Below are 27192 nucleotides of genomic sequence, written 5' to 3' on the forward strand. Positions count from 1 at the left end.
TTCTACCCCTTTGTCCTAATCTGTCCCTGTCCCCACCCACTGCCATTCGGCCATCTTGGGCACACAGGGTCACCCGTCTCTACCACTCAGCTGCCTGGCTGACTTAGCCGCATAGCCCGTGGGCCCCTTGGTTCGGCCTCTGATGAACATGGCCGGTACCTTGCAGGGAAAACTGAAACCGGTGACAGAGGTCTTCCCTATGGCCATTCTTGTCTGGTTCCGGCACAGTTCTGTGGACAGAATCTTCTCTTTTGTATTCTGTGAGGCTCTGCCGTCAGCCCGTGAACAAGCCCCTCCGTAGAGGAGAGGGGAAGCGAGACGCAGGCACAGGTTACCATGGGGACAGACAAGCTGTAATAAATGTTTGGCATCTTAGCTTGACGAGATTTTCGCAGTTTGGAGTCATTTCTTTGTCATCCATCCATTAAGTCACTCCTAATGAATCACTGGGAGCGTCTGCTCTTCAGATGAACCGCGGTTGAGCGTGATTCAGGCAGAGAGCAGCCTTAAAAGCAATGAGGAGACAACAAACATTCATTAATTTGTCAACTTTTTGTAAATCGAGTGGCCTCTTGTCTGTGGAAGTTTCCAGGAGTTACTGGCATGGACCACAAGTTCATGTGGCTGTTTGAGATGATGTCTTGGCTCGTTTGACTCAGCGGGTAGGCTTGTTGCCTCCCAGGATCCTGTGTGGCTTCAAGTCCCCGGAGGTTCCTCATAGGAGGAAAGAGGGCTCTGAGAGACGGCCACAGAGACCTCTACCCTGAAACCCCTTCTTCTTTGGAGGCCCAAAGTATGCAGCTTGTCTCTTCTTGACAAAGTGCTACTTGGGCTGAAACGGGTGAATGCCCTCTCCACTCACGTCAGTGTGGGAGGCTGGGTTCTGCTGTGTGCATCTCCCTGCAGCACTTGCAGGGCCGCGGTCCTCTGGAGTCCTCCATGTGCTCTCAAGGCCCTTCATGGTGACGCTGCCGCCCTCTCCTGTTGTGTCATCTACCAGCCCTACTCCAGCCCATCAGGAGCCAAATGAAACATTTCCATTCCCCAGACTCGCCTTGATCTCTCTGGCGAAGAAAGGCGCCTCCTACCTAGAATGTTTTTTTTTTTTTTTTAAAGATTTTATTTATTTATTTGTCAGAGAGAGAGGGAGAGAAAGCGAGCACAGGCAGACAGAGAGGCAGGTAGAGAGGCAGGCAGAGGCAGAGGGAGAAGCAGGCTCCCCGCCGAGCAACGAGCCCGATGTGGGACTCGATCCCAGGGCGCCGGGATCACAACCCGAGCCGAAGGCAGCTGCCCAGCCAACTGAGCCACCCAGGCGTCCCTAGAATGTTTTTTCATCCTGTCACCGGGCTTGAACCCATTTTCCATAGATGGCTGTCTGTCAAGGAAGTCTCACTCGCCGAAGATCCAGGCGAGGTCCTGCACCTCTCCTCTACCACACTGAACTTCGCCTCCTGTTGCCTGGCCTCCTTGAGAGCTGCGAAGCCCTGGGGGCAGGAACGTGGTCCTGCTCCCTCTGGAGGTGCCAGCCTCCAGCCCGCACAGAGCAGAGACTCTGCGGGTGTTAATAGAATAGATCCACATGTGTGTCAGTGCCCCAGGTACCTCTCAGGGATTCTGTGGCCAATGAACAAAATGGAACATGCTCTCCTCTCAGAAGCTCTGAGGGGGTCTCCCGCTCCACTCTCACGGGGGTTTTGGGCCTCTGTCCGTGAGCTTACGGGATATACTCTCAGACAGCAAAAAGGCTTGGTTCTGGATTTTCAAATCAATGTAGCTAATTAAAAAGTAACTCGAACTGGAAAACAAGTTTAGAAACAATTAAGATAATTAAAATATCACAACCTTAATTGAGACCAAGCCCTGAGCTTAAAAATGAAAATGAATTAAAAAAAAAAAAAAAGACACGAAGCCTATAATGAACTTGCTTTCAAATTCAGTGTTTTCCAGCTTACTACATCTCTCTTGAAATTAATTTGTTCCTCTTTTCTTCTTGGAAAACAATTTCTTTAAAAATTATGAAACAAATTAATTGGGCATGTGTTCTGTGCCAGCTGACCTTTGATTGGTGTTGGGGAATGGGCAGGAGAGAGGACATGGAGCACTCGTGGGGGAGCGCTCTGGGTCAGGGACTCTGGCCTCGTGTAGTCCACAGAAGTCCTGTGGGCCTCAGAAGTCCTGAGGGGAGCGGCACCGGGGCAGGCGATCCAGGACTCTGCCATCCCGTGGGCAGTGCTACGTCCCGTTGTCAAGCCTGTGGTGGGAGAGGGAGAAACTTGGAACACAGGCTCCTGAAATCATTAGTCCCTTGACAAGGAAGCTTCTAGGCCTGCTCCCAGTTATCACTAACACTCAGCTCTCTCTCCCTACTTCTTTCCCTGAGCAATTTCCCTGCCCCTTATTAAAGGGCCTCTCAAATGCCACTTACTATTCTGATCTGTTATCATTCCCTTTACAAAGTGGAGCCACATAGCCCTGTCCACTGCGGCTGTCGGCTGCTCTCCGGTGTCACCGTGGGCGCTGGGGTTCCTCAGAAAAGCACAGCTGGGAGGCCGCATTTAAAGGCAGATGACACACTCCCTTCATCATCCTCATCCCCTCTTAATCTCAGCGTTGCTGTTTTTCAGACACAAAATGCACCGTGGTGATTAAAATGAACACCGACAGCTTGATTTATTACTGTTTTGTTGTTCTGCAAAGTTCATTTACTCAAAATAATTCGCATACATGTTTGAAGTATTCAGACCCTGGTAATTAATTTTTAGCAGACTTTATTTCTGTATGCAAATTGTTAAGTATGTGTATGGAGTTAAGGGACTGGTTTTCATTTAGTAGTCTTTATGGTTGGATTTTGGGGTGTTTGTTTGTTTCGAAGAAATGCTGGCTTCGTGAATTAGAGCAGTGGTGATTAATAGTTGTTCACCATGTGCCACGGCTGCAGAAAGAAAACTGACCAAATCAGTGGTCTGTGTTGTTAGCTGGACGGTTGCCGCCTTCAGAGGCGGCAGACAGAGGGTTTGGTTGCCCAGGGCCGGACTCCTCACCTTCCCGGGAAGCCCTGGGGCTGTCAGGCCATGGTTCCGGCCTGGGCCCACCAGATTCCCTAGCTGTCCTGAGTTAGACCCTGAGCCTCTTTCTGCCCCGAGGGCCTCCCAAGAACCTGGTGCCCTTGGGCTCTCTACTTGGTGTGAGGTGTGGCCCCACGGTTAAGTCCTCACCGGAGATCCTAGGTGATTCTCACCCTGCTGGCCTCTGAAGGTGCGAAGTTTGTGTTCTGGAGTCAGGTGGTCGGGTGTGACATTCCCTCTGCACTGCTCATCAGTGACTCCTCTTTAAGACTTTCGTTTGTAAAATGGGCACATTACCAGCAGCTGCCTCTTTGGGTGGTTTTGAGAACTATATATGGTAATCCAGTTAGAGGGCTTGGTTCATGACCCGCATGTCTGAAGCCATGGGTAAGTGTCAAGCTATCCTTGTTAGTACGAAGTCGTCTTATTCATTCTGGGGACACAGTGCTCAAAAAAGGAGCAAACACCTACAAATGGTGTAACCTAGACGAGGTCTGTTACGTACTCGCAAATATGAACTCATGGACTCCTCCTGACAACCCAAACAACAGCAGATGGCATTGTACACCCCACGTAGAAGGAGAAACTGAGGCATGGGGGAGCCGCAGAGCTGGCATTCAGACTCGGAAATACTGGGCCTGGAGCCTGCTCTTCCATACTTTGTCACCCAGCAGCTCACCCAGTCGCTCTGAGATGGCACCGTCCATGGAGGTCATCTGGGCCTCACTGTGGATGTGGATGTTTGTGGAGTTGCCTGCAGAGAGAAAGAGAACCCCAGGTTTGGCCCTGAAGCGGGTCCTACAGTACACCAGGTTTTGCTATGCATCGCCCTGTCAGTTTCCACCTTGGCCTCACACTCCAGTGAAAGTCCCCGGGGTTCTGAAGCACTGAGCCCCTGTCAGGGAAATGCTGAAGCTGGTACCTTGGCGGGGGCTGCCTGTGGTCCAGTCCCTGAGTTCCTGGAGCTCCCTAATGTCTGACTTTCTCCTGCGGTGAGGAGGGCCCCGCAAAGGATTGGCACGGTGGTCATCAGTGCTTGTCCTGCAGTCATTCTGCAGGTAGGCTTAATTTTGCATGAGTCTTGGAAAGCAGGTCAGAGTTGGTGGGGCGGCCACTCTAGGGGTAGGAGTGGGAGACATTGCCCAAGGAGGAGGCCTGTGGCCTGAGGCCGCGGCAGGCTCCTGGCTTCTCTGGTGGACATCCTGAGGACGAGGAGCATTCCACCTAGGACTGGGAAGACATTGCTGTGAGCTTCCAGAAGGCCCAGCTTCGGGGGACTCTGTGAGCGGACACGGGCTTCCCCCACCCGCCCCTGCCCCGTCGTTTGCCTGCCGGATGCAGCCCTTAGCTGAAGAGTTCAAAGTGAACACTCTGTCCCTGGGGCTTGAATTAGCCTCTTTTTTCGTCCTGCAGCTCATTTCCCTCTGCTAAGCTTCAGGCAGACAGACAGTCCCTTGGGGAGTAGGCTGTGCCGATGACTCCCTGGGGACCAGCACCTGGGTCTAGTTGCTGACTTGACTGGCCAAACCAATGTACCCTGCTGGTGTGGACGGCAGCCGAGGCTGCTGCAGCGGAGCGAGCCTCCCGAGCTGTTCACGCAGCACAAAGTCCTCTGAGTCTTGTGGGTTCCCATCCCCTGAGACATACCCCGCAGTCGCGGCCTTTGGAGGGAGGTGCTCTTGAGACTTGGGGTCCGTGTGGGCTGAGAGGAAACAGGACTTCTCTAAGCGCAAGGGTTTCATGGTCACCGAGGGACCCAGCCTGTGGCGGGGACAATGGCATTTCTCCGGGCAGGTGTTCTGTCCCTGCTTGGGATGTCCATTGGTGTAACTGCCTATCTCTGTGGGGAGGACATGGGGCAACGTCCCCTCCTCTGTCTGCGGAGAGAAGTTATGAAAGATTTACTGCCTAAATAGGCTTTCGGCCTGGAGCTGGGAGATGGTACGATTGCTTTTGTTTTGCGGAGAATTCCCTACGGCCTCTTCTCTGCTCTGAGCATCTGAGGAACGTGGGTTCCTCAGCTTGCTGAGCACGGATGAGCCTGGGGCCGGCTGCTCAGCCGGTTCTGGGAGACATTGCGGTCGAGGAACTGCTGCTGTGGGAGACCCTCCCTCCCTCTCTCCACTGCCTGGGTTGAATCGACATCCCCTCCCTTCCCCTTGTCATCCCCACGTGCAGGCCACACTTGCTCTTCGGGGGAGGGGGGAGTGCCTTGCCGGTGGCCCACATGTGCCTCCCTGTGCCGGCGAGTCTTCATGCCTCGACTGCCGCCCCACTCTGCTCCTCCATCAATATCCAGTTCACATATTAATGCTTCATTAATCCGTGTCCCAGAAATTGATCTCTATTTTTCTCTCGAGTTCTGTTATCATTTTATATGCCCGGCAGGGCCCTTATCTCCTCCCGCCTTGCACGATAAATATTTATGTGTCGGCTTGTCCCCCTCCTTATTATACCGGAACTCTGTGTGGCACAGAACGGTCTTGCACATCCTCAAGTTCTCCCCAAATTTAAAATAAGCTCATGAATGCACACAGTCCATGGAACCGGGGCCAAAAAACTCTGTCCTCAAGGACTTTTGTAGTTGCAGGGAATAAGTAAAGGTAGGCGTGGGTGAAGTCTTAAAAAGCAATTGCAGACAAATAACGAGAGAGGGAAAAGTAGCTCTTGGTCCTTGGAGCATGTAAGCTTCTAGGATTTTTAAAGTAATTCCTGCCTAAGATGGAGATGCTGAAACTCCCCAAAGCACAAAGGAATCACTATCCTGATGTTGAAGAAGTGCACGTGCACAGATACAGAAGTCCCCCTGGTTTAGGGGTTCATTCCAATCTCCATCAGCCGAAGAAAATGGCATGGAGTGCAAACACATGGTCTGTTTATTTCCCACTTGTTTATTTGAGTAGAAAGAGAAATTAAACTTCCCTGGAGGTCCTAACCCCCGCCTCTTCTTATTCTTTTTGCCTTAGCCCTGGATCCATCCAAAGACCCCTGCCTGAAGGTGAAATGCAGCCCTCACAAAGTATGCGTGACCCAGGACTACCAGACGGCCCTGTGTGTCAGCCGCAAGCACCTGTTCCCCAGGTAAGGCAGGGGGCTGGGAGGCCCACTCCAGCTGACAGATCTGGGGGTACCCACTGTCTGACTGGGAGACAGTGGGGGGCGGGAGAGAGCATGTTTCTGTTTTTAAAAAGATTTTGTTTATTTATGAGAGAGAGAGAGAGCACAAGTTGGGGGCAGAGGGAGAGGGAGAAGCAGATTTCCAAGGGAGCAGGGAGCCCGAGGCCGGGCTTGATCCCAGGACCCCAGGATCATGACCTGAGCCGAAGGCAGACACTTAGCCAACTGAGCCACATGGGTGTCCCTTGTGATCCTTTGATTTTTTTTTTGAAGATTTTATTTATTTATTTGACAGAGAGAGATAGATCACAAGTAGGCAGAGAGGCAGGCAGAGAGAGAGAGAAAGAAGGAAGCAGGCTCCCCACTGAGCAGAGGGCTCGATCCCAGGACCTTGAGATCACGACCCGAGCTGAAGGCAGAGGCTTAACCCACTGAGCCACCCAGCTACCCCCCTTGTCATCCTTTGATATGGTGCATGGTGCCTGCCGTCCTGCTGGGTATGAATCTCAATTCTCAAACACAGATTTGCAAAGAATTTCAATATCTGTAGTTGCTTTAAATCAACTTTATATGTCTCTGAGCCCACATCTGAGCAGATGAACAGAAAATCCCTTCTTGGTCATTGTGAGAACCATTCCTCCTTCCAGAATGACCCCAGAGATCCAGAAACTTATAGCCAAGGGAACAGGGTCTGAGCCTTTTATCTTTTGGTTACCACTGACCTGCTTACTGTGGTAACCCTTTGAGGTTTCTTGAGGTCTGCGGGCTGTTGGCTTTCACGCCCACATAGGTTGTGGGCGTCTTTGTCAGGCTGGGGTTTGGGGTCTTTCCTCCTCAGGCCCACTGCACCACCATTCCTCCTGAGAACACGTCTTACTATTTTCTCAGTCTGTCGCACCCGGTCTCCCTTCTTCCCCAGCCTTGGGGAGGTAGGTCTCCTCACTCTCCTTTAGGATCCTTAAAGCCTTTGCCTCTTGCCTTCTCCCAGCTTTGTCCATCTCCCATCCGTCCGTCTAGTGGGCTTAGGCTTTTGTAGATGACAGAGAGAACCTTTGAATGTGGCCTACTTGTGCATTCAGTTCTACAGAAATATTTGAAGCAAGAACCAGCACATGCATGTGCGCACACATACATACACACACACACACACACACACGCATGAAAGGCTTCCTTTCCCAGTGGGGTTGGGTGGGTGGAGGTGGGAGAAAGGTGATTTCAGTGCCTCATCTCCCTTCTTCCTATACTGCTGTACGGTGGAGAAGTATAGCCGTGGGCCTCGGAGTCTTCCCACCGGTTTTGGATATGACTGTGTGCTCTGCCATGACCTCAGGTGGAGAACACAGCCTTCCTGGGACTTGATTCCCACTGAAATGCACCTCTTGTGGCTTTTGCTCGTTAATTCCACTTTTCCCCTGGGACCATGTAGGCTGTCCTGTCCCTTCCTGCACTTCTTGATGTCTAAGCAATGCTGGTCCCTTTGGCTGCTCCTCTTGGGACATGTTCTAATTTCCTTCCTTCAGTTCTCTAAGTGGCTTTCTCTGAACTGCCCAGGAAGCTCCATCACGGTCCAGCACAGAGACCGCCAGGAGCTGAGCCTTCACCCTTTCTGTCTCTGCAGAGCTCATCCCCGCAGCTCCTGACTCCGCCTCCATGATCACCTAAAAACAGTCATCCTTTGTCTCTGTAAGATTGTGATGCGAGGTATAATGGGTTCTGCTCTTCCCGGCAGACTGGAGCATTCTCCCTGGAAGTACAGGCAGATCTCATCCCCAGACTCCTATCCTGTGCCACGCTTTGAGTTCTTCTAGCGATTTTGTCAAGTTGGTATTTGTTGTCTCCGCTCTGAAGACAGAGAAGTGAGACAGGGCGAGGCAGTAGCAATTGGCTTAGGTACCCAGAAAGTGGCAGTCATGATTCAAACCCAGGACCATCCAACCCCAAAGCTGATGTTTCCATGACTGCAATACGTTGGCCTCTCCGTTTTTCCTGTCCTCGTCTATTTGTTCATTTTCTGTCATTTAAGCAAAAGGTATCGAGTACCTACCATGTGCCAGGCTCGCATTACCCACTGAAGCTACGCGCTATGCTACCCTTGAGGAAAATCAAGTTCACTGTGGAGTGGGATGTACAAAAAGTTGATTGTTGTTATTACTAGAAAATGTTCTTAAAGCATACAAACTCTGAGAAAACTAGACTAGATTCTCCAGCTGCGCGTGATTTCTTCCTTCTCTGCCAGTGGTAAGATGAAGACTCTTTTGCCACAAATACCCACATGCCCTTTTTGGGATAGTGCTCCAGATTTAAGCCGTCGGGTTGTATATGTGTGTGTATGGACGTACAACAGGAATAGTCTCTTGCCTGTTTCCTCCTGGAATGTAGCCCCTCTGGGAGTGCCACGTAATTGTCAGCATTATGCTCCAGTCTGTGCAAGGGGGAGGCAGAAACCGGGCATGTCTAGGGGTGAGTGGTTTGTGCCTGCGTGGGAAACACCACCACTTGTTTGCTTGGGTTCCAAGTGTAACCCTCATCTCCCACCTCTCCTGATGGCCACAGAGTTACAGTGACAAAGAGCAAGGCTTTGGGAATGAACCCAATCTGGGCTCTGTTCCCAAGCTGGCTGCTTTCTTGCTCTGTGACCTTGGCAAGTCACTGTACCTTTCTGAATTTGTGCATTTTCATCTGCAAAGTGGATTTAATGAAAGCACTCACCCACCCCTCTTTCCTTTTCCTTGGGATACATCCTCTAGGGACTCTTCAAGAGAGAGTTTCCAGGTAATAAGTGTCGCTAGTCCCTGCACGGGGTATTTTGTGCACGCACGTCCTTGTGTGAGAGTTCAGTGGGATGCACGTGCATCAGGAACACAGTGTAGACTCACATCGTGACGGCTCATCTTCCAGTTGCTTAAACAATTATGATCATCGTTATTGCTAGTGTCTCGTTCATTCTGGAAGGTCAGCCAGGAAAGCCCACAGTAGCATGCTCCTGAGAAGAAGGTAGCCCCCTCCCTCCTTCCCAGCCTGACTGTGCCTGCTTCTCCTTCCTTTTGGAGGAAGCTGTGAGGTTCAGCCTGAGGATGACAGTGTCATTTCTGCTGCCCTCTTTGTGATTCACAGCAGGTAAGGACTAAGAAGATGACTGCATTTCTCATGATAGGGACCTTTTGTTCATTGGAAAAACAGCCCCAAGAGGAGGCTGTGATTGAGACAGCATGCCTACTCCCTTAGCAGGATTTGGGAGGTGGTCTGAGCCGGGGAAGGTTGGCAGTGGTGTTGGCTCCGGCTGTGGACCCGTCCTCCCCCGCTCCCTCTCGGAGGCTGAATTGCTCGGCCCGCCATATCAGCCGAGCACACACCTTTCCCTCGGGTCTTGGACACCTTCCCAGATGAAACATCTGTCCTGCCACATTCTACTTCAGGGGTCCCCTCTGACCAGGGAGACAGTGTTGACAACTCTATTTATTCGTCCATCAGGGAAGTAATCTTTCCCTCCGTGAAACATCTGTAGACAATCCCATCAGCCAGTCTGGCCTCTGCAGCAGCTCAAGAGGCAAACCCTGAGTGCCAGATCGGCAGCAGCACACACACATGGAGAGGCGGCTGGGCCAGCCATGGGCTGATTACGAGTGAGGCTCCAGACTTCAGCAGTCTTGTCAAGTGTATTGAGGCAGAGGACAGTGAGCACGTCAGCGAGAAAATTTCATTAGCTTTCCTTGCCCGTGGAGAGGGAGTGAATGGAGAAGCTGTTTGACATTCACGTCTGTGAGCACCAAGTGTCTCGGAGGACAGGCCGCCATTTTGGTGGGGCGGCCAAGTGACCCAACCGGCCTCCCTTGGCTGGAGTTCGCCTCTTTAGAGTGGTGTTTGGATTCAGATTTGCATCTGGTCTCATCCAGAGGCTTCAGCTACTCCCATGTTCTCTTTGGAGAATTCTCCTTGGAAAATCTTTGTTTTGTCTCTTCCTGCTGTTGAGCCACATGAGCAGTCTAGGGAGAAGGTGAATTCTTGGTAGCGTGTTCACCTTTTAGGTTCTACAAAGGGGCCATTTATGCATTTCAGAGCCCTGTGAAGGCTGCCCAGAGCTGGAAAGCCTTCTCTGAGATGACTTTTTAAAAACATCTTAATTGATTTTTGGTATAGCAATCTTTGATGCTTATTACAGCAAACACTAAAGATACAGAAAAGTAAAAAGTAATGGGAAATAGGCAGTGGTTGCACAAGCGAAAAACAGTAATTACACATTCCTCCCATTCTTTTTTCTAGTCAATGGGTTTTATCCATTAGTTTGTTTCTGGTAAAACTTGATCATCGAGTGATGCCTATCTTATAAATAAAGATTTGTATTGGGTTCTCTTCATATAATTTTTATAAATAAGTATCTTTGTGATACTGTAACTCTTTGTAGATACAAATTTTATAGACTGTCATAATGTAGTATACAGAAGATTAACTTGAAATGGATCATAGACCTAAATATGAGTTAAGAATATAAAACTTCTGATAGAAAGCAGGAGTAGTAACCTTGGGTTTGACAGAGATTTCTTAATTAGGGCACAGAAACATCATGAACTATAAAAGGAAGAGATAATAATAATAAAAAATAAAAACAAATTGGATTTCATTAAAACTGATCTTCAGAACATATAGTAAGAAAAGGATAAGCCATACTAAGGGAAGATATTTATGAAACACAGGTCTGAAAAAAGGTTTGTATCTGGATTATGCAATGAAAACATCTGTCCCTACAGACACTCACTCACGAATATTCATAGCAGTTTTACTCGTAATAGCCAAGAGCTAGAAGCAACCTCAAATGTCCAACAGCAGGTGAAGGGTTAAACAAATTGTGGTACATCCATACAATGGATTACTACTCAGCAATAAAAAGAGATAGGGTATTGATGCATTCAGTAGCATGGATAAGTTTGCTAATAACTCTGCTGAGTGAAAGGACATCGTCCAGAAAAGAGTATATATGCTCTGAGTTCTATTTACCTGAAATCCTAGAGAACGCAGGCTAATCTGTGGTAGCAGAATGCAGAGCATTTGTTGTCTGGGAGAACGGGTCGGTGGGGTGTCCGAGCAGTCTTTAAAGGTAGATAATGCAGAATGGATCTGTCGGGAAATAGTCACACTCTGGGTTTCAATGCCAAAAATGCCACCGGCAAAAGAACTCTTTGGGGGAAGAAGAGTTTTTAAGGCAACAATGTATCATTCTCCCTGACTTAGATTTTGGAAATACTGTTTTAGGCTTTCTTAAAGAAAATGCCCTCTCAGGAAACAGGGGTGGACAGAAAGCCATACAACCCACAGAGGGTTCTGCTCATAAGGATTCTCAGCCCATCAAAATGGCTGGTTCTGATTTATTGCTCTGGGTGGGCGGGAGCTAAGGGTGGGATTCTCCCTACAGAGCAATGAACATTGATTTTACCTCTCTGTTGCCATTGATTTTCATTTGGAGAATGGAAAATTGAAGCATTTGTTTTAAGCCTTGCAGACAAGCAACATTCTCAAATTCTGCAAGTGCATTGTGAGCGGGAGGAAAGGGTGTCAGGATGGGACTTAGAACATCTGAGCGTACCCTTGGAAGCCTTCTGGGAGCAGTGGGAACTAATCTGTTTTTAAATAAGGAGCCGGCGGCCAGTCTTCCCAGTGGGGCTAGGCCTTTCTAACGTAATGGCCCTTTATCTCCGCTTCCTAATTATCTGGCATAACAACGAATTCTCTGCACCGGCGAAGAATTCAGATTGAGTCCAGGCTCGTGGTGCTGTAGACCAATCTGAGAGCTTTCTGTCTTTTATGTGAACTTGGAAAAAAAGAATCAAAGTGTTTGAGGTCAGAGAGAAGTACATGACAGAATGTGCCTCAAATACCAAACTCTCAGAGGATATTTGAAAGGATGATGGTTATTTCATCTCAGTTTTGTTTTACAACAAAGCACTGCCTCCTGCTACAGGGGCTTTGAACGGGTTGATTATACATACACATCTTTGGCTCGGTTTGGAAGACACACGGCCACGTAAAAGTGGGTGATTCCTCGGCGTCTGCATGGCGATCTCGTACTTTCTCCAACTCCAGGCCTTGCCCGTGACTGAAGTGTGATCGTGTTTGCATTCCTTGCTTACGTTTCCATCTTGATAACGCTCACGTTTCTTCTCCCAGGGGCCCAAGCGTTGCCTTGTGTTCTGTTTTAACCTCATGGGATCTTACCTTTCCCTGCTCTGGGCCCAGGTAGAGTGCTGATGAGAGCTTGGCACTGTTTATAGGCTGTTGGTGGAAATTATGGAGCTGAGTTTTGGGTTTGAGCCCACTTCTAATCAGCCAACTTATTAAACAGAAAAACCGTCACTGGGATCTCTTGACTTGTGGTCACTGAGGCAAACGAAGGGAGAGTGGTTGATTCAAGAGATGCCATTTCTCGACCACCTACCATGATAGGCACACTTGGCGGAACAGATCTTACTGACTTCTCACGGTAGTCGGATAGGTCTGCATTATGATCCCTGTTGTATGGATGGGATTATTGACATCCTGTCAGTAACTCCTTTCCTGGCCAAGGGCCTGCAAGGGATGGTTTTGAACCAGAATGGAGGAATACCACAGGGCCTCCTCTGCTGCATGAGTCACAGGTATGAGCTCTCGCTCTCTAGTTTGCCTTTTCCATCAGAGCTGAAGCCCACCTGTCACCCAGCCAACCTGCTGACCTACTCCAGGCCCTAGGGGTCCTATGCTTGAGCTGGTGCCCTTCTGACCTAACTTGTGTCACCAACAGAGCCATCAGTGGGGACATGGCAGACACCCATTTCTGCCTTTTCTATGCCCACAATGGTCATCCTGGGTTCATTTTTCCCCTCACTGAAGGTCGTCATTGAAACCACGTCACTAAAACATAAGAGATACTTATTTACTTTGAACTGCAGCCTTTTTTTCCTTTTCCTTCTCCCCCACCACCAATGGAAGTATTGTATGCCTCTGCCTGGAAAAACCTAGCTGCTCCTGGGGACTTCAGTGAGCAAGATTTCATAACTCAAGCAAGCCAGTTATCTTCTCTGTTCCTTTGTTTTTCTCTCTGAAATTGAGAGTATTGATTACACGAGCTTGACAAGAGCAGCAGAGAGTAAAAAGCAATTCATAATGGAGATATGAGTAATTGCGTAGAATTTTTAGTCCCTTGGAACAAAGGGGACAGAGTGAGAGGCAGAAATTACTTTTTGAGGTGGATTCACTCGGTGAGTTTTAGGAACACATTAAAATTATGACTGTCAGTACATTTTCCCAAACCCAAATTTGCCCCTGCCTTGTTCCCCCCACCCAACTTTTTTTTTTTTTAACTTTATTGCCAGTGCCCCACAGGTTATACTCAAAGACGGAGGGCAAATGAGGGCAATTACTGAGTGAGTGCTCCCAGCAGAGTCTGATGGCATCTTGCCGGCTGGACAGTTGTTTCTGAGTGTGACTTTTAAGGACAGGAGCCTCTGCTCTACCTGAGCCCTTTCTGGCCCCTGCCACCCACGGCCACATGCTCATTTCTCCCTCCCAAGTTGTACTGCTCAAGATCTTCCAAAGAGGCTAGTTTGTGTTTCCCATTGACCCCAATACATTGGATTGTTGTCTCTCTCTCTCTCTCTTTCTCTCTTTTTTGAGCCATATTTTCTCTATAGGAGATTGGAAAGGTTTTATCGTTGAATTCCCAAAACGTGCATGTGCCCAGATACAAAGTTGCTGGAAAGCTAGGAAACGAAGCGTGTGTGGAGCTGGGCCAGGCACGGACATTCACGCCGCCCTCTCGACTCCTTCCTCTGTGTCTCTCAGAGATCCCGCGTGCACTAGGCTACTCTGCGGTCCTCCCCGGGATGACGGGCTGCGGTTGCTGTGTTGATTGCTGTTCTTGCCTGTTAAGAAATGGACAGAGAGGCATGTTTCATGCATCAGATTTAAGTGGATTTAGAAAGCGGAGGTTGAGGTGGGTGTGCGGGTTTTGAAGAGGTAATCACTAGATGTGATTTCCACAGGGGCTCAGGGCGTGTTGGGAAGCACACAGGTGTGAAGCATTACATTGGCACGTTCATCCCTAAATACTAGGAAACAGACAAGCTCCAGCCCCCTCAACCCCGCGACTCACTGGAGATGTTCCATTGCCCACGCATTCTGGGGGCCCTTTATGGTATCTAGAAAGAGGAGTATCCAGGTATCCCAGGGTGGGGAGAGGGTTGGGGGGCAAAGCCTCTGTGACCCCTCACAGAACACATCATCTTCTTTTACAGAAGGGGTCAGACTGAATTTTCCCACTTAGACTAACTTCTGCTTTAATTTTCTGCTTTAATTTCCTTTGCCTCTGTTATAAATAAATCTGCTGTGGCCTGCTTGCTTTTCTGCCAAAACTCATGATCCCAACTTGTAGGTTTTCAGTTTAGACATTTTATATCAAATTAATTCAACCCATGAACCATGAAAGACATTCTTAATGGGTATCAGGCACCCCAGTAGGGCCCATCTGGGGGCACTGATCGTGCAGGTTATGGGTCCAGGAAATGGACTCAGGATGATTTAGATGGGTATCCGAGGCTATCTTTAGAAGTACTTTTGTTTTAAATACAATGTTCTCAGGCTAATGTCCTATCTTTAATGTTCCTCATGGAGAGGGTAGGCAGAGGGCGAGGCCCTCCATGCACAGAGGGACAGGAGAGATGAAAGTTAATTAGTTGGGGGACTTTGCCTCCTTTCCAAGGCATTCTTAAATGTTGTTTTTAATGGGCTCACACTGAAATGGATGCAGGTCTGTAACAGAGCTGGGAAAGGCCCTCCTTCCAGCCTGCCTGCCTGTCCGTGATCTCGCCACAGCTGGACGTGCTGGTGTGTCCTGCTTTCCACTGAACTGGGAGTGTTGCTTTCCATCACATAGTGGGAAAGAGGAAGCCCCGCCTCCAACCTCCCCTGGCAATCAGTAATTCCCAGGTAGAGGGCAAGATAGCAGGGCTCAGGTCCAGCCTGGAATTTGAGCCTTTGTCTGCAGATGCCAGGGAAGACCATCCAGGAATACAGTGATGCTGATAAAGGTCTTGAGGACTCGAATCTCTCCTGTCATCATTTTGGCAGGACGAGCCTCGGGAAACAGCTCACGTACACCGGTGATGGTGGGTGAAAGGTCCTTAATTCAGAACCCACTAAGTTGGAGTCTGTGATAATTTCTTGATTTAGCAAATATTCATGGTGCCTTCTATTTGCCAGACCCCACTGCGTGTTTGGAATTCTGTGATGAAGGGGCATGATCTCGCCTTATGGAGAACAAAGTCTATAGGAAAAAGGAGATAAAAAGGAAATTAAGTATCTAATAAACTGTCATAAGCACTAGGTAGGGTATGGGCAGGGTGTCCTAACAGAATCCCTTTAGTTGGTTGAACGCGGGCATGCTGGGGAGGTGAAAGGTGAAAGGTGCCAGCTGGGCAAAGAGTAGGGACAAGTGTTCGGAGTGTGTTCACGTGATGCTCCTGCACATCTCATTGAAGCTTGTGGCCTAGGTGAGGAGACGGGAGACAAAGATTGTATATAATGAAAGCTAGAAAATTAAAAAACAAAACAAAACATGGAATGTCCAAGATGCGGGCAACCATTTCTAGCTGCAGTTATATTGGGACAAGGGTGGGAGGTAGAGAAGGGGCAGCGTTCCCTAGTATCTCTAGTGGTATAAGAGCACATGAGCGCAGTGTGTCTCACGCACATTGGGACTTGAATAGCAGTGATGGGAGGGCAGGGGGGCAGGGCAAGGTGGCCCCGAAGCCCATCTACTATCCAAGAGCCACTCTGCCCTCAAGACACTTGCCTACACAAAATCTCCATTTCCTTATTAAGTGCTGATTGCACCCTAGCCTGGGGCATCGTGATAAGATAGCAGTAGGCGTAGTGCTGGCACATAGTAGGTGCTCAACAAAGGTGAGTCTCCCATCTGAGTCTCTAGTTCCTCAGTGAACATCTAAGTGGAACAATAAACCTTGCAGACCTTGCAGAGTCACTCGGGCCTATGCGAGGTCACACATGCAAAGGCCCTATTATTTGTAACGTTCCGAATGGTATCAGTTGTCATGATTGGTGAGTTCCTTACTGACAGAGCGCACTTGCTCCTCATTAGCTCGTTCTCCTACCTGCACCACCCACACTCCCTCTGGGGCATAGGCTCTGGTCTGGGTACATGTTCGGGACGTATTGAACGAATGAATGCGTCACTTAAGTCTAGAAAGAGGCTGGAGGTGCATAGTCAGGCTGGTGTCTTTAATTAGAAGTTCTGAGAGGTCAGTGAGTGAGTCACAAAGTGGTGCTCCAGGTCACGTCAGGGCTGTTCATAGGAGGGCAGGGTGTATCCCTTTTCCCCTTATAGAGCCTACGTATGCTTTCTGGAAAATCCCCTTCCTCTAGGGTACCTCTGCCTGAACTCTTGTGGTATTGGGCGCCTCCTTTCCCAGCCCTCTCAGGCAGATACCCTGTCTCACTGTGTGAGGTGTCTTCCTTACAGTGACTTGAATGGCTTTCCCGTTGGTAACGTCTGTGTGTTGGTCCAGGTTCTGCTATGGAATAGCACTGGGACCCATGGATTTATTGTTCGCTGTGCGAGTGCATTCTGGAGCATCCCATCTGTCCATAGAAAGGGCTGAGAACCTGACTGAGGATAGCTCAGAGTGACTGGTTGTGAAGAGCTGCAGGGCACATCCAAGGGACTTGGAACAGGGGACAGATGTGCTCAGAAGAAGGGGACGCGGTGTCTGAGGTAGCCTCAGGGGGAGGTGGCATGTGAGTGGCTGCTTGCACAAGGACGGGGTGGGGGGGAATCATGGCAGCGGAAGATAAGTGTTCGAGAAGACCCATGCCACGTATCTAGAACATTCCCTACCAGTGAAGGCTACAGAGTTTTGGCAAGGTTCTAGCTTCTTTCCCGTGACACTGTGAAGAAAGCTTCCAGATCAGGGGCAAAGTGATGGTGCTGATGGGGCTCTTTCTGCCTCCTGCAGCGCTTTTGGGGCATGGCTGGCTGTGGACGGCGTGTGGATGATGATGCTCAGCTCCTCCAGTGCCGGGTGCCTGTCAGCTTCCTGTCTCCGGCCCTGTCCTCCAAACCGCAGTGTCCCCGACCTCATACTCTCTCCCCACTTCTGCTTCATTTCGCTTGCTTGTTCTTCCCAAGGTCGATCATACCGGCTACCTCAAGACATGGTGTTTTGTTGCTGGTGACTAGGAAACAAGAGTGGGCATCCTTTCTCTCATACACACACCCACAGTCATGAGTTGTCCTCCCAGGAATGCCAGCTTGTGTTCTCTAAGATGAGAGTAGAACCGATGGTGGTCTTGCCTGCACCCTGGCCTGCACACCTGAGCTTACAGACAGTAAGCTGGAAGCCCTGTTAGCAGAGCCTTTCATTGTTAGGGCCCCTCCTGCAAACAGTCAAGATCATGAATGCTCAAGGTGGGAAGCCATATAAAATTCTCGGCCTTGGGCTTGCTTGCTTATCATTTGGTTTTTTTTCCCCCAATTAGCGTTTCCATTGCTAACGATTTCCATTAAGATCTCAGAGCTGGAAAGGGACCTGTCTTTACTGGGCCAGCTCATAAAGAAGAGTAGTAAAGCCAGACAGGAATGCCGAAGGTCAGTGGGTAATAGTCACAATTTCTTTGCTGCCCCCTTTTAGGAAGAAAAAGATTTTTAAAACTGAGTACTCCGCTCTCCACTGTCCTGCGGGAGTAAAGAAAGCTCAGCTGCTCACTTGTATTTCCCTAATAGCTTGCCATGACACTGCTGGCTTGGCGTTTTCCTTCAATAAGCAGAATCTTAGTTGGGCCCTGTGTGGGTACATGTGTCGTCCACGCATGCGGACGGTGGACGTGTGTAAGTCCCCACGGCCAGGTTCCTGCACAGAGCTGAACTCTGCCTCTGCCTCTCGGAGCCCCTTGGCGCCTCTGGCCCAGCTCTGTCACTTAATGGGAGTTACATATTGGAGTCTCCAGCCCCTCCATGGAATTTACATAATCACATCAGCCTGCTAATCTCCCTGATCTGATCCTGAAACACCAAGAGAGAACGGGGTCTTGCTAAAAGTAGGTTTGATGAGGATCCTGGACATAGATATTCGCTTTCAAGTACAAGGAAATGTTGATATCAAGTAATGTCTAGAAATGTGAGATAGACGAGAGATCTGTGTCATCTGGCAGGTTCTTTGTCTTCCTGCTTTTTGTGCGCTTTCGGCCACACACATGGCTTCTGACGCTTGGAAACCAGGAACAGCTGGGTGTGGGGGGGGCGGTTCTGAAGTGGACAGCACGTTGCTTCTGGTAGGGATGTTCTTGGATAAGGTAGCAGTCTGTGAGAATCTTCAACGTCTCAAGAGTTAAGGTAACACTACCTCACATCTGTGTCGATGTTCAGAGTGATTAAATGTGATCCTTACCCTTTAGTAAGAGGGGTGACATGTGATATGTATTAGAGAAGTCTGTCAGTTATGATGCTAGCATCATCTTTGAGTTCTTTGCCCAATTTCTGGCACGTAGCAGGTACTTACTGTTTATTGAAAAAGTACAGATTGTGTTTAGAATCGTAGCTGCGTTTAGAAGATTTATACCTTCAGTTTTGATAGCTTTCCTTAAACGAATGCTCAATATAACTTGAAAATTTTGTTTGGATACCGTGATCTGACCCCTGAGGCTCCCCTGAAACCTTTGAGTCCTGGTCACGTTTATCTAGGTGAACTAAGTCCCTTTTTTCCCCAGCAGAGAGAGACAGAAGAGCACAAGCAGCGGGCTCTGGCAGGCAGAGGGGGATGTAGGCTCCCTGCTGAGCAGGGAGCCGAATGTGGGACTCGATCCCAGGACCCTAGGATCATGAGCTGAGCCGAAGGTAGATGTTTGACTGAGCGCCCCAGGCACCCTTAAACCACCCCAGCTTCTTAAAACCTGGCTGGAGGCATGGGGGACTGGCAGTCAGGTGTGGATTTAGCAACCTGTAGTTCTTTAAAAAATTGTGAAAATCATTCCTTTTTTTTTTTTTTTTTTAAGAGTTGGAACAAACGAGACCGGAAGCACAGGGTTGTCAGAGAGTTAGGCAATAGCCATGTAGAGTCACCAGGCAGAGGTTCCCTTTCTCAGACCCTCAGGCCTCCCTTGCCTTCTTTATGACCTTGAGTTGATTTACATGGTCACGGAGTGTTTTTGGAAACTCTCACCTGGCTTTTGACCCTGCTCAACTAGGAGGAGTAGAGGCATCCCCACCCCCCTCGACTAGAACACAGCTCAGGGGACAGGCAGGTCATGGAGCTTCAGGGTAACCTTCACTCACACCTTAGAAAGATGTTCTTGCTTTTGGAATTGCTTGTGTACCAGTCACATAATTTTTTGGTGGCCCTGATTCTACTCTAAAACTGTAAAAAAAATATCACACTTTTCCCGTGGGATTGAAAGCGCTTTACAAGCCCTGTCAATGATGCCCTGGAATCATGCCTGTGAACTAATGGCTCTCTCCTTATTTCTGTGGGTTGCGTATCTCTTCTGAGGTGTTTGCGCTGTGACTTGGAATATGTCCCGAGCTTCACTGACCTTACTTGGGTCAACTCCGATGGGCGGAAGCCACAGAGAGGTGCTAGCTTTCCTGGGGTGCACAGGCCAGCTTGAATCAGTGAATCAGGGGGCAAATGGGACCCATCCTGGGAGCGTGGTCCTTCCCATCTTCACAGGTCTATTCTGGTCCTAAAGTCTCCCCACCTCACTCCCCAACACAGCCATGTTCCACCATGCCTCTTCTCCCTCTCGGGGATGTTGGGAGGAGTAAATGAGACACATTACTGTGTAAAGGGCTGAAGACAATGCATGGAACTAGAGAGTTAAAACATGTTAGTTCCTCTTGGTGGTAGTAATAATAATAGCATCAGGATAAGAGTAAGTCCTCCCTAAATGCCTGGCTCCTGTTACTGTGCGTTTGCCCTTTTAAATTTCAAACATCTGTACACAGCACGTCTTTGTATCACGTGAGTGCCCAGTAGCACTCAGGACACCCCTAGGCACACCCTGGTGACTCCGGGCCTACTGAGACCTCTTCCTCTTTTCCTCTAATGGACATCTGTTCATTAGGAAGACGGGGCGCTCTTGGGACAGGATCTTCCATCTGTAATCTTCTCCCTTTGGACGAGGATGGAGACTATTGAGCCCACAGATACCACGATGGAGAGTGTCTGACATGAGAGCTTGTCTCTGTCATCAAAGCAGCTTTTGTAAATGACACAGGCCATTATGCTCTCCCTGTGTAATTTTATGACTTTGTATAATGACTTGAATAACCCTAACAACGGAGGAATTATAGCACCATTTTACATGACAGATTATTTCAGTGGTTAACATGTTTTTCATTTCAATTAACATTCATTATTTTGTCCCTGGTTCAAAATAGCCACCACGTTAGCTCTCTGAGTATCTTCCATCCTTGTTTTAGAAGCAATTAGTTCGGATTTTGCCAACAAATTCAGTGTTGTTTTTGGATGGGCAGTTTGATGTTAACAAGGGAGTACAAGGCTTGTGATGCTGGCTGCCAGCAGCCAAACACCAGGATTGCTGGAAAGTGGCCCTTCTTGGGTGGGTCCTTCATGGCTCTGAGCTCACAGGTCTCCTTTAGAAAGCTGATGAGAGAAATAGACACAGGACGGAAGAAAAGGTCCTGGGATGGTGACCGGCTTTTCCATAAGTCTCAGTCTCTCCCTTCTGTAAAATGGGGTAATGACAGTAACCACTGTCAGAGGGTCGTGGGGGAGGAGGAGTCAGGGAGATGTGTTCAGGGCCCTTAGACAGGCAGGTGGCTGTCCCATAAAACCACTGAGGCTTGCTGGCTACTGTCACTTACTCTCTGGACTTGCTTTACTCTTTGACACACAGTTCACACAGAGTAGAGCAGTTTTGTCTTAAGTTATGCATGCCTGGTAGAATACCAGGGCTTTAGACAGTGAAGGGCCTTTCTTCAATAACAAAAAGAAAAATAGTTCACAAGGCTACATAGGCCCTTAGCAGCCCCCGCCTCCAGTATAGCCTTAAATTGTTTTTGGACACTTAAAAAGTTTTTGAACATTGTTGAATTTCATCGTGTGGGTGGATGTCAGGAAATGTATACCTGCCCATCTCTCACCAAAAAATATTCTTCCGTAAGTGTCTGTCCTGCACCAGTTTTGCCTTAGGGCTTGGCTCTGGTCCTTCTTTGGCCATGGCCAAGTGAAATGCTGGACCACAACTGATGTCATCAATGACCTCGTTGGTGTCAACCGTGGGGAACTGGCAGGAGAGAGGACTTGTCCTGAGGGGTGAGGGTCGGGATAACTGAGTGAGGAGTGGCAGGGCCCCATGGGTAGCAGGAGCGAGTCATTCCTGGTGTGTGGACTTGAAGGGTAAGGTTGACAGCCTGGGAACTAGGACTGAAATGTGTTGCAAAGAGTGGTCACAGTCTGGTCAGTCTTGGTTGTCACTGCTGCCCTCTTGGAAGAGTGTAAGTTGCTCTTGTAAATAATACACCTAGGATATGTTTCTTTACATACTATGCTGAGGAGAAATCCTCTGAATGGTGTTCCAAAGAATCATTTCAGAACAAAGTAAATCTTGAAATTGAGACTGTCGACGTGCAATTCTGTGCTGTGCTGTTCCCTTGCCAGAAGATCCAAAGGTCCTATCATTTGAGTACGACCCAATTGTGTTTGCTGATAATTTCCGTTGTTTGAATTTTCACTTCAGGGTATATTTCTTTGTAATTAATACTAAACTTAATATTTCCTGTATTTAAAAAAAGCATGTGAGTGCTGTGAAGAATGTAGAAAACCTTACTATTTTAGCAATTCTTGAGGATTCTGAGAATTCTGATTTCTTATTCCTAAATCCTAAAAATTGATATCTGCTGGGAATTTGGAACCACCACATCTGAGGTCCTTATCCAGCTTGGGAGGCAGTCTGACCTCTGGACTAGGAGGAACTTTCAGCCCTGAGGAGCAGAGCAAGAGTTCCCTCCACCCACTTCTCAGTTGTCTTTAGGGAAAAAAAAAAAAAAATTTTTTTTAAGAGAGAATGCGGTCTACATCTTTTTTTAAAAATTTATTTTATTTTTTCAGTGTTCCAAGATTCATTGTTTATGCACCACACCCAGTGCTCCATGCAATCCATGCCCTACTTAATACCCACCACCAAGCCCTCCCAACCCTCCACCCCCACCCCTCCAAAATCCTCAGTTTGTTTCTCAGAGTCCACATTCTCTTATGGTTCATCTCCTTCTCTGATTTCCCCCAACTCACTCCTCCTCTCCTTCACCCAATGTCCTCCATGTTATTCCTTATGCTTTGCTAATCTTTTTTTTTTTTTTTTTAATCAAATTTGACTTAGGATTTCTGAGTCTGTTGAATTCTTGGTGCTTAAAACCACACGATAGGTTTGTCTTCTTGTTAGTGCTGATAATTTCCAGAAATAAAAGGAAGAAGTTCTAGAGGTTCAGATGAATAAATTTACCTTTTTCAGTGAACAAACTCACGTGTTAAGGGTTGACCGTGTTTCTAAGCCCTAGGAGCACGAAAATGGTAAGACCCAGGGACTACCCTTGAGCTGTGCACAGTGCACTGAGGATGGTAGACTCAAAAAGGACTGCTTTACACTGAGTGGATGTCACAGCTGCGTTGGAACCAGGGGTAGTAATGGAACATTACTGGAACAAATGATGTCACCATGACTTCTCCTTAAGGTCAGGCTCACAGGTTCAGGAGAGACATCATGAAAGGCAGTTGACTTGAAGCTGGAATGAGGGTCGGACATCTTCCAGGCAGGCAGAAAGTGTGCAGTCATGTAGGCTTGGTGTTGGCATGGCTCATATGAGGAATATGGAGGAGGCTCATAGGGCTGGCTGGGGTTGGGTCAGTAGGACTGAGGGGTGAGAGAAAGTGGTGAGGGCAGAAACTGGAGGCGTCCAGGATGGGTTCTCAGGCTTTTAGTCTTGAGTCTGCCCCCACATCCTATCAGAGTAATCATAGTCACTTAACTTTTGGTCAGGTCAAAGCAAGGTTCTCACTGGGGAACCAGTTGGCAGCCTGACCGGAAGTGATGGCAGGACCCTGGGGGTGGGGCATAGGCCTGTGGCTAGACTACCTGTGGAGGGGCCTCAGGAAACTTCCTGGGGGGAGGGGCATATTGAACTGGAGCTTGTAGAATTTTGCCTTGGGAGGCAGAGAGAGATGGAGGGGGGGAGTGTGGGTAGGAAAGAAGATGTGTCAGATAGAAGGAAAATCACACGGTGGTACAGGAGCACAGAGATAGCTGGTGTGCTCTGGGGAGCCACAGGTGGTGGCTGGAGCAAAAACGGTGGTGGTGGTCCATGTGCATGTGTGTGGTGTATGTGTGTAGGGGGTGGGGGTGGGGGTGGGAAGCAGACACCCTGTAAAGGTAGGCTCAGTCAATGTAATACCAAAACTAGGAGTTCGGCCTGTGCCCCAGGAAGGCGGGGAAAAAGAAGGAGGGAGGTTTTAATTATGGGAGTCATGTCATCAGATCTATACTTAAGAATCATCACTCTGCTTTGGAAACATTAATGCTGGGAATTTTGGTAATCTTAAAAAAAAAAAAAGATTAAGAATAAGAGATAAAGAAATGCCTGTGACCTGCCAGTTGTCTGTGTGCTCTCCTTGCTGGGGTCCTTGTGGGCTAGGGTTTTCTTTGCGGGGTTTGTCAGTAGGGTGGCAGGTATGGTTGTCCCTAACACCGGGCAGGTCAGGGTGGAATTAGGGCTTAGTGGCTAGCTGAAAGGTTGGCAGGACCTGCTTCCCAATTAAATTGCTCGTGTCATGCCAGGTGATGAATGCCTGTGACGTTGGGTATAGAATTTCCATCAAGACACCTTCATAGGATTTCATTCTTTGACTTAAGAAGTGAAATACCTTATAGTCCAAACACTTAGGCCCTTACTTGACTGGGTTGGTTAAGTTTAAGGGTTTGGACTGGATTGTAGGGATTAAAATATACACACAGTAGCCAGGGAAGTTCTGCCTCCTTGAGGTCGCACAAACTTGTCCATAACTTTATATAATTTGTACCCGGACGAAGACTGTAGTTTTGGGGGCTGTGCCCAGTAGAGTCCTATTAAGGTAAGGGGCATCTGAGTTTTCTCTGATAAGACAGGTTGTCTTGTTTCATTGAAAACATGAACGTTTAGATTGGGTTAGCCTTCTTACCTCTAGTTCCCCAGGCACCCTCCAAGAGAGAGGTCAGACATGGTGGCTCCACAACCACCCAACGTTGGGTATGCTCACCTTGTTCCTTTGTAGGTGTGGAGCCAAAGGCAGTGTTTCAGAGGAGACTTACTTAAAAAATTGAGCCCTGGTGATGAAAATACAAATGCCAAAATAGGAATTAAAATGGTCCCCAAGCCATGTCACCATTTCCAGGATAACTTCATTCTGACAAATGCATATGAGGTAGCTTTGCTGTATTTCTGTGTGACACTGGCCAAGTCACTTCCCGTCTGTGCCTCATTCCGCATTTATAAAAATAGAGTTGTTGGACTAGATTTGTTTTAAGGCATTTTCTTATTCTGACTGTCTGTGGTTTTATGATGAACTTCTGAGCGACTGCTGCAGTGGTCAGTCCATAGAGACCCACCCACTCACCCCACAGTGGTCTAGGGAATCTCCATGGTGCACCCGGCCCACTAGCAAGCACCAGCCAGCCTCATCTCTTTGTGTCCCTGTGATGAACTCAGTTTTTTTTTTTTTTAAAGATTTTATTTATTTGACAGACAGAGATCACAAATAGGCAGAGAGGCAGGCAGAGGGAAAGGAGGAAGTAGGATCCCTGCTGAGCAGAGAGCCCGATGCGGGGCTCAATCCCAGGACCCTGGGATCATGACCTGAACTGAAGGCAGAGGCTTGAACCCACTGAGCCACCCAGGAGCCCCTGAACTTAGTTTAATAGTGAAGTTCAGGTCCAGGAGTAGGGATGGCCGTGTCATTAACCAGTCGTTAATAGGTGATTCCATTTCTTCCTCAAAGCCATTGGCTTGGTGTTCACTTCTCCCTCCTCTCTCTTTGGTTCAGCTCCTCTTTTCCTCTGGGGCATCCTTGTACATGGTTATGTCTGCACAAAGCTTCCCACTCTTTGGGCTTGATAGCCTCTTTCTGGGAACTCATAACAAGAATTGCTTCAGCACTGGCCATGTGTACTGGGGACTGACCCAGGAGAGGGGTCGCCAGATGCCAGAGGTGCTCCCTGTATTTGTGGATTCATTATCAATGTCAGACAGTCTGCCGCGTGAATGATGATGAATGTGCAGTGTTCTGCTGAGGGAATCCTGGACTCTCGGATTCACCCCATGCCAACAGCCCGCTCTGCCGCTGCGTGGAGTCCCATCACCCATGCTCCCGTCTTCTCTAGTCCGGAACAGACCTTGAAGCAGTCAAGTATGTTTGGAAAAGGATCCTAGGAGACCTCATGTCCAGGTGATTTAAGAATGCAGACGTTTTTATTCCAGACAGACCAGGACAAGGTAGGCAGCTCCTACGGAAGCAGAGAAGCATTAGAGAGAGGGCCACCCCCAACGAACACATGGGTGCCCCCTAGGAAGTTTCAAGTTAGTAATCTAGGTGGGGCTGACAGGGGCCACAGAAGAGAGATCCATCCTTGGTCCCTGTGCAGCTGCGTCAGTATCATGATAATCATAGGCCTGGCCACCAGTTGTCTTCATGACTTTGGCCAAGGCTCTTACCCAACTTGGGCTTCACTTCTCACCATTCGTAGACTGAGCAAGCTGAACTAGGGAGGTGATCTCATGGTGTCCTTGTGGGACCTCCTTTTTCAGTTCCTTGGCCAGACAGGCCCAGCCCTCTGGCCTTGCCAGCCTGGGATCCCCCTCATGGCCCCAAAGGTTATGGTGTGGATTCATAGTCAACCTCAAAGGTAGTTTCCCAAACAGACCTTCCTCCTTGGACTGCCTCCTCCAGAGTGTCTAGGGAAGGTTGGAGGTAGGGTAAAAACCAGGTTGGGGGGGGGGGCGATACTCTTCCTAGATCGCTTTTCTTTCATTTGGAAGAGGGGGGGTTACCTCAGACTCCAAATCCAGATCCATATGGAGCTGGAAACTTGTTCTTCAGCTAGTAGAAAAGCTTTCCTTCTGTGGCCCCATGAATTCTTCCAGAGACTTAAATGCCATTCCAAGTCTTGGGCCTTGAAATGAAGTCACCTTTCTCTGGTAGTGGTAGTTTCATCCTCTATACCCCCATCTGTTATTGGGGCAAACACCAATTACATTAAATGAGCTGATGCTGGGGCGCCTGGGTGGCTCAGTGGGTTAAAGCCTTTGCCTTCGGCTCAGGTCATGATCCCAGGGTCCTGGGATTGAGCCCTGCTTTGGACTCTCTGCTTTGCAGGGAGCCTGATTCCTCCTCTCTCTCTCTGCCTGCCTTTCTGCCTACTTGTGATCTCTGTGTGTCAAATAAATAAATTTAAAAAAATCTTAAAAAAAAATGAGCTGATGCATGTATTCAGTATAATGCCTAGACAACTCATATTTTTGTGGCCTTCTGGTATCTAGGCATTTTACTGACTTCATGTATCAGCTCATTTACTCCTCATGCCACTGGCTTGAAGTAGATTCTGCTTCACCCCATTTTACAGATGAGGAAACTGAGGCTCACTTATAAGTCCAGGGTGACATACCCTGCCAAGATCACACAGTGAGTAAGTGGCAGAGCTGAGATTTGTACTTGATGCTTTGTGACTCCAGAGCCCAAAGGTTAACCACCAGGCAGCACTGCCAAGGGAGAAACACTGGCAGGTCACCACAATCACCTGTTGGATGGACTGTCTAGACACGCTCCTCCTTCCGCTGGAGCTCACGCCACAGCCGTGAGAGTCACTCCCTGCACTTCGTGGGGGAAGCAGCTGGGCGACAAGAAGAAGGGCGTAGTCACTGCAGGCCTTTATTTCAGTGGCTCACGATTCAGGGGTGGGGTGCCTTCTGTGGACATAAGCCACC

The 27192-nt window shown here is 48.6% G+C and overlaps 1 protein-coding gene across 1 annotated transcript in view; it reads left to right on the plus strand.

Moving 5' to 3' along the window:
* Positions 1 to 27192, plus strand: part of SPOCK1 (SPARC (osteonectin), cwcv and kazal like domains proteoglycan 1) — a 497141-nt gene that overhangs the window by 341910 nt on the left and 128039 nt on the right. Inside the window, exon 4 of the mRNA XM_044227016.1 lies at positions 6035 to 6149. Coding sequence (XP_044082951.1) covers positions 6035 to 6149 — 115 coding nt within the window. The remainder of the gene's footprint in view (positions 1 to 6034; positions 6150 to 27192) is intronic.

This window comes from Neovison vison, chromosome 1, assembly GCF_020171115.1.
Source record: "Neovison vison isolate M4711 chromosome 1, ASM_NN_V1, whole genome shotgun sequence".
In the NCBI taxonomy this organism is placed as follows: Eukaryota; Metazoa; Chordata; class Mammalia; order Carnivora; family Mustelidae; genus Neogale; species Neogale vison.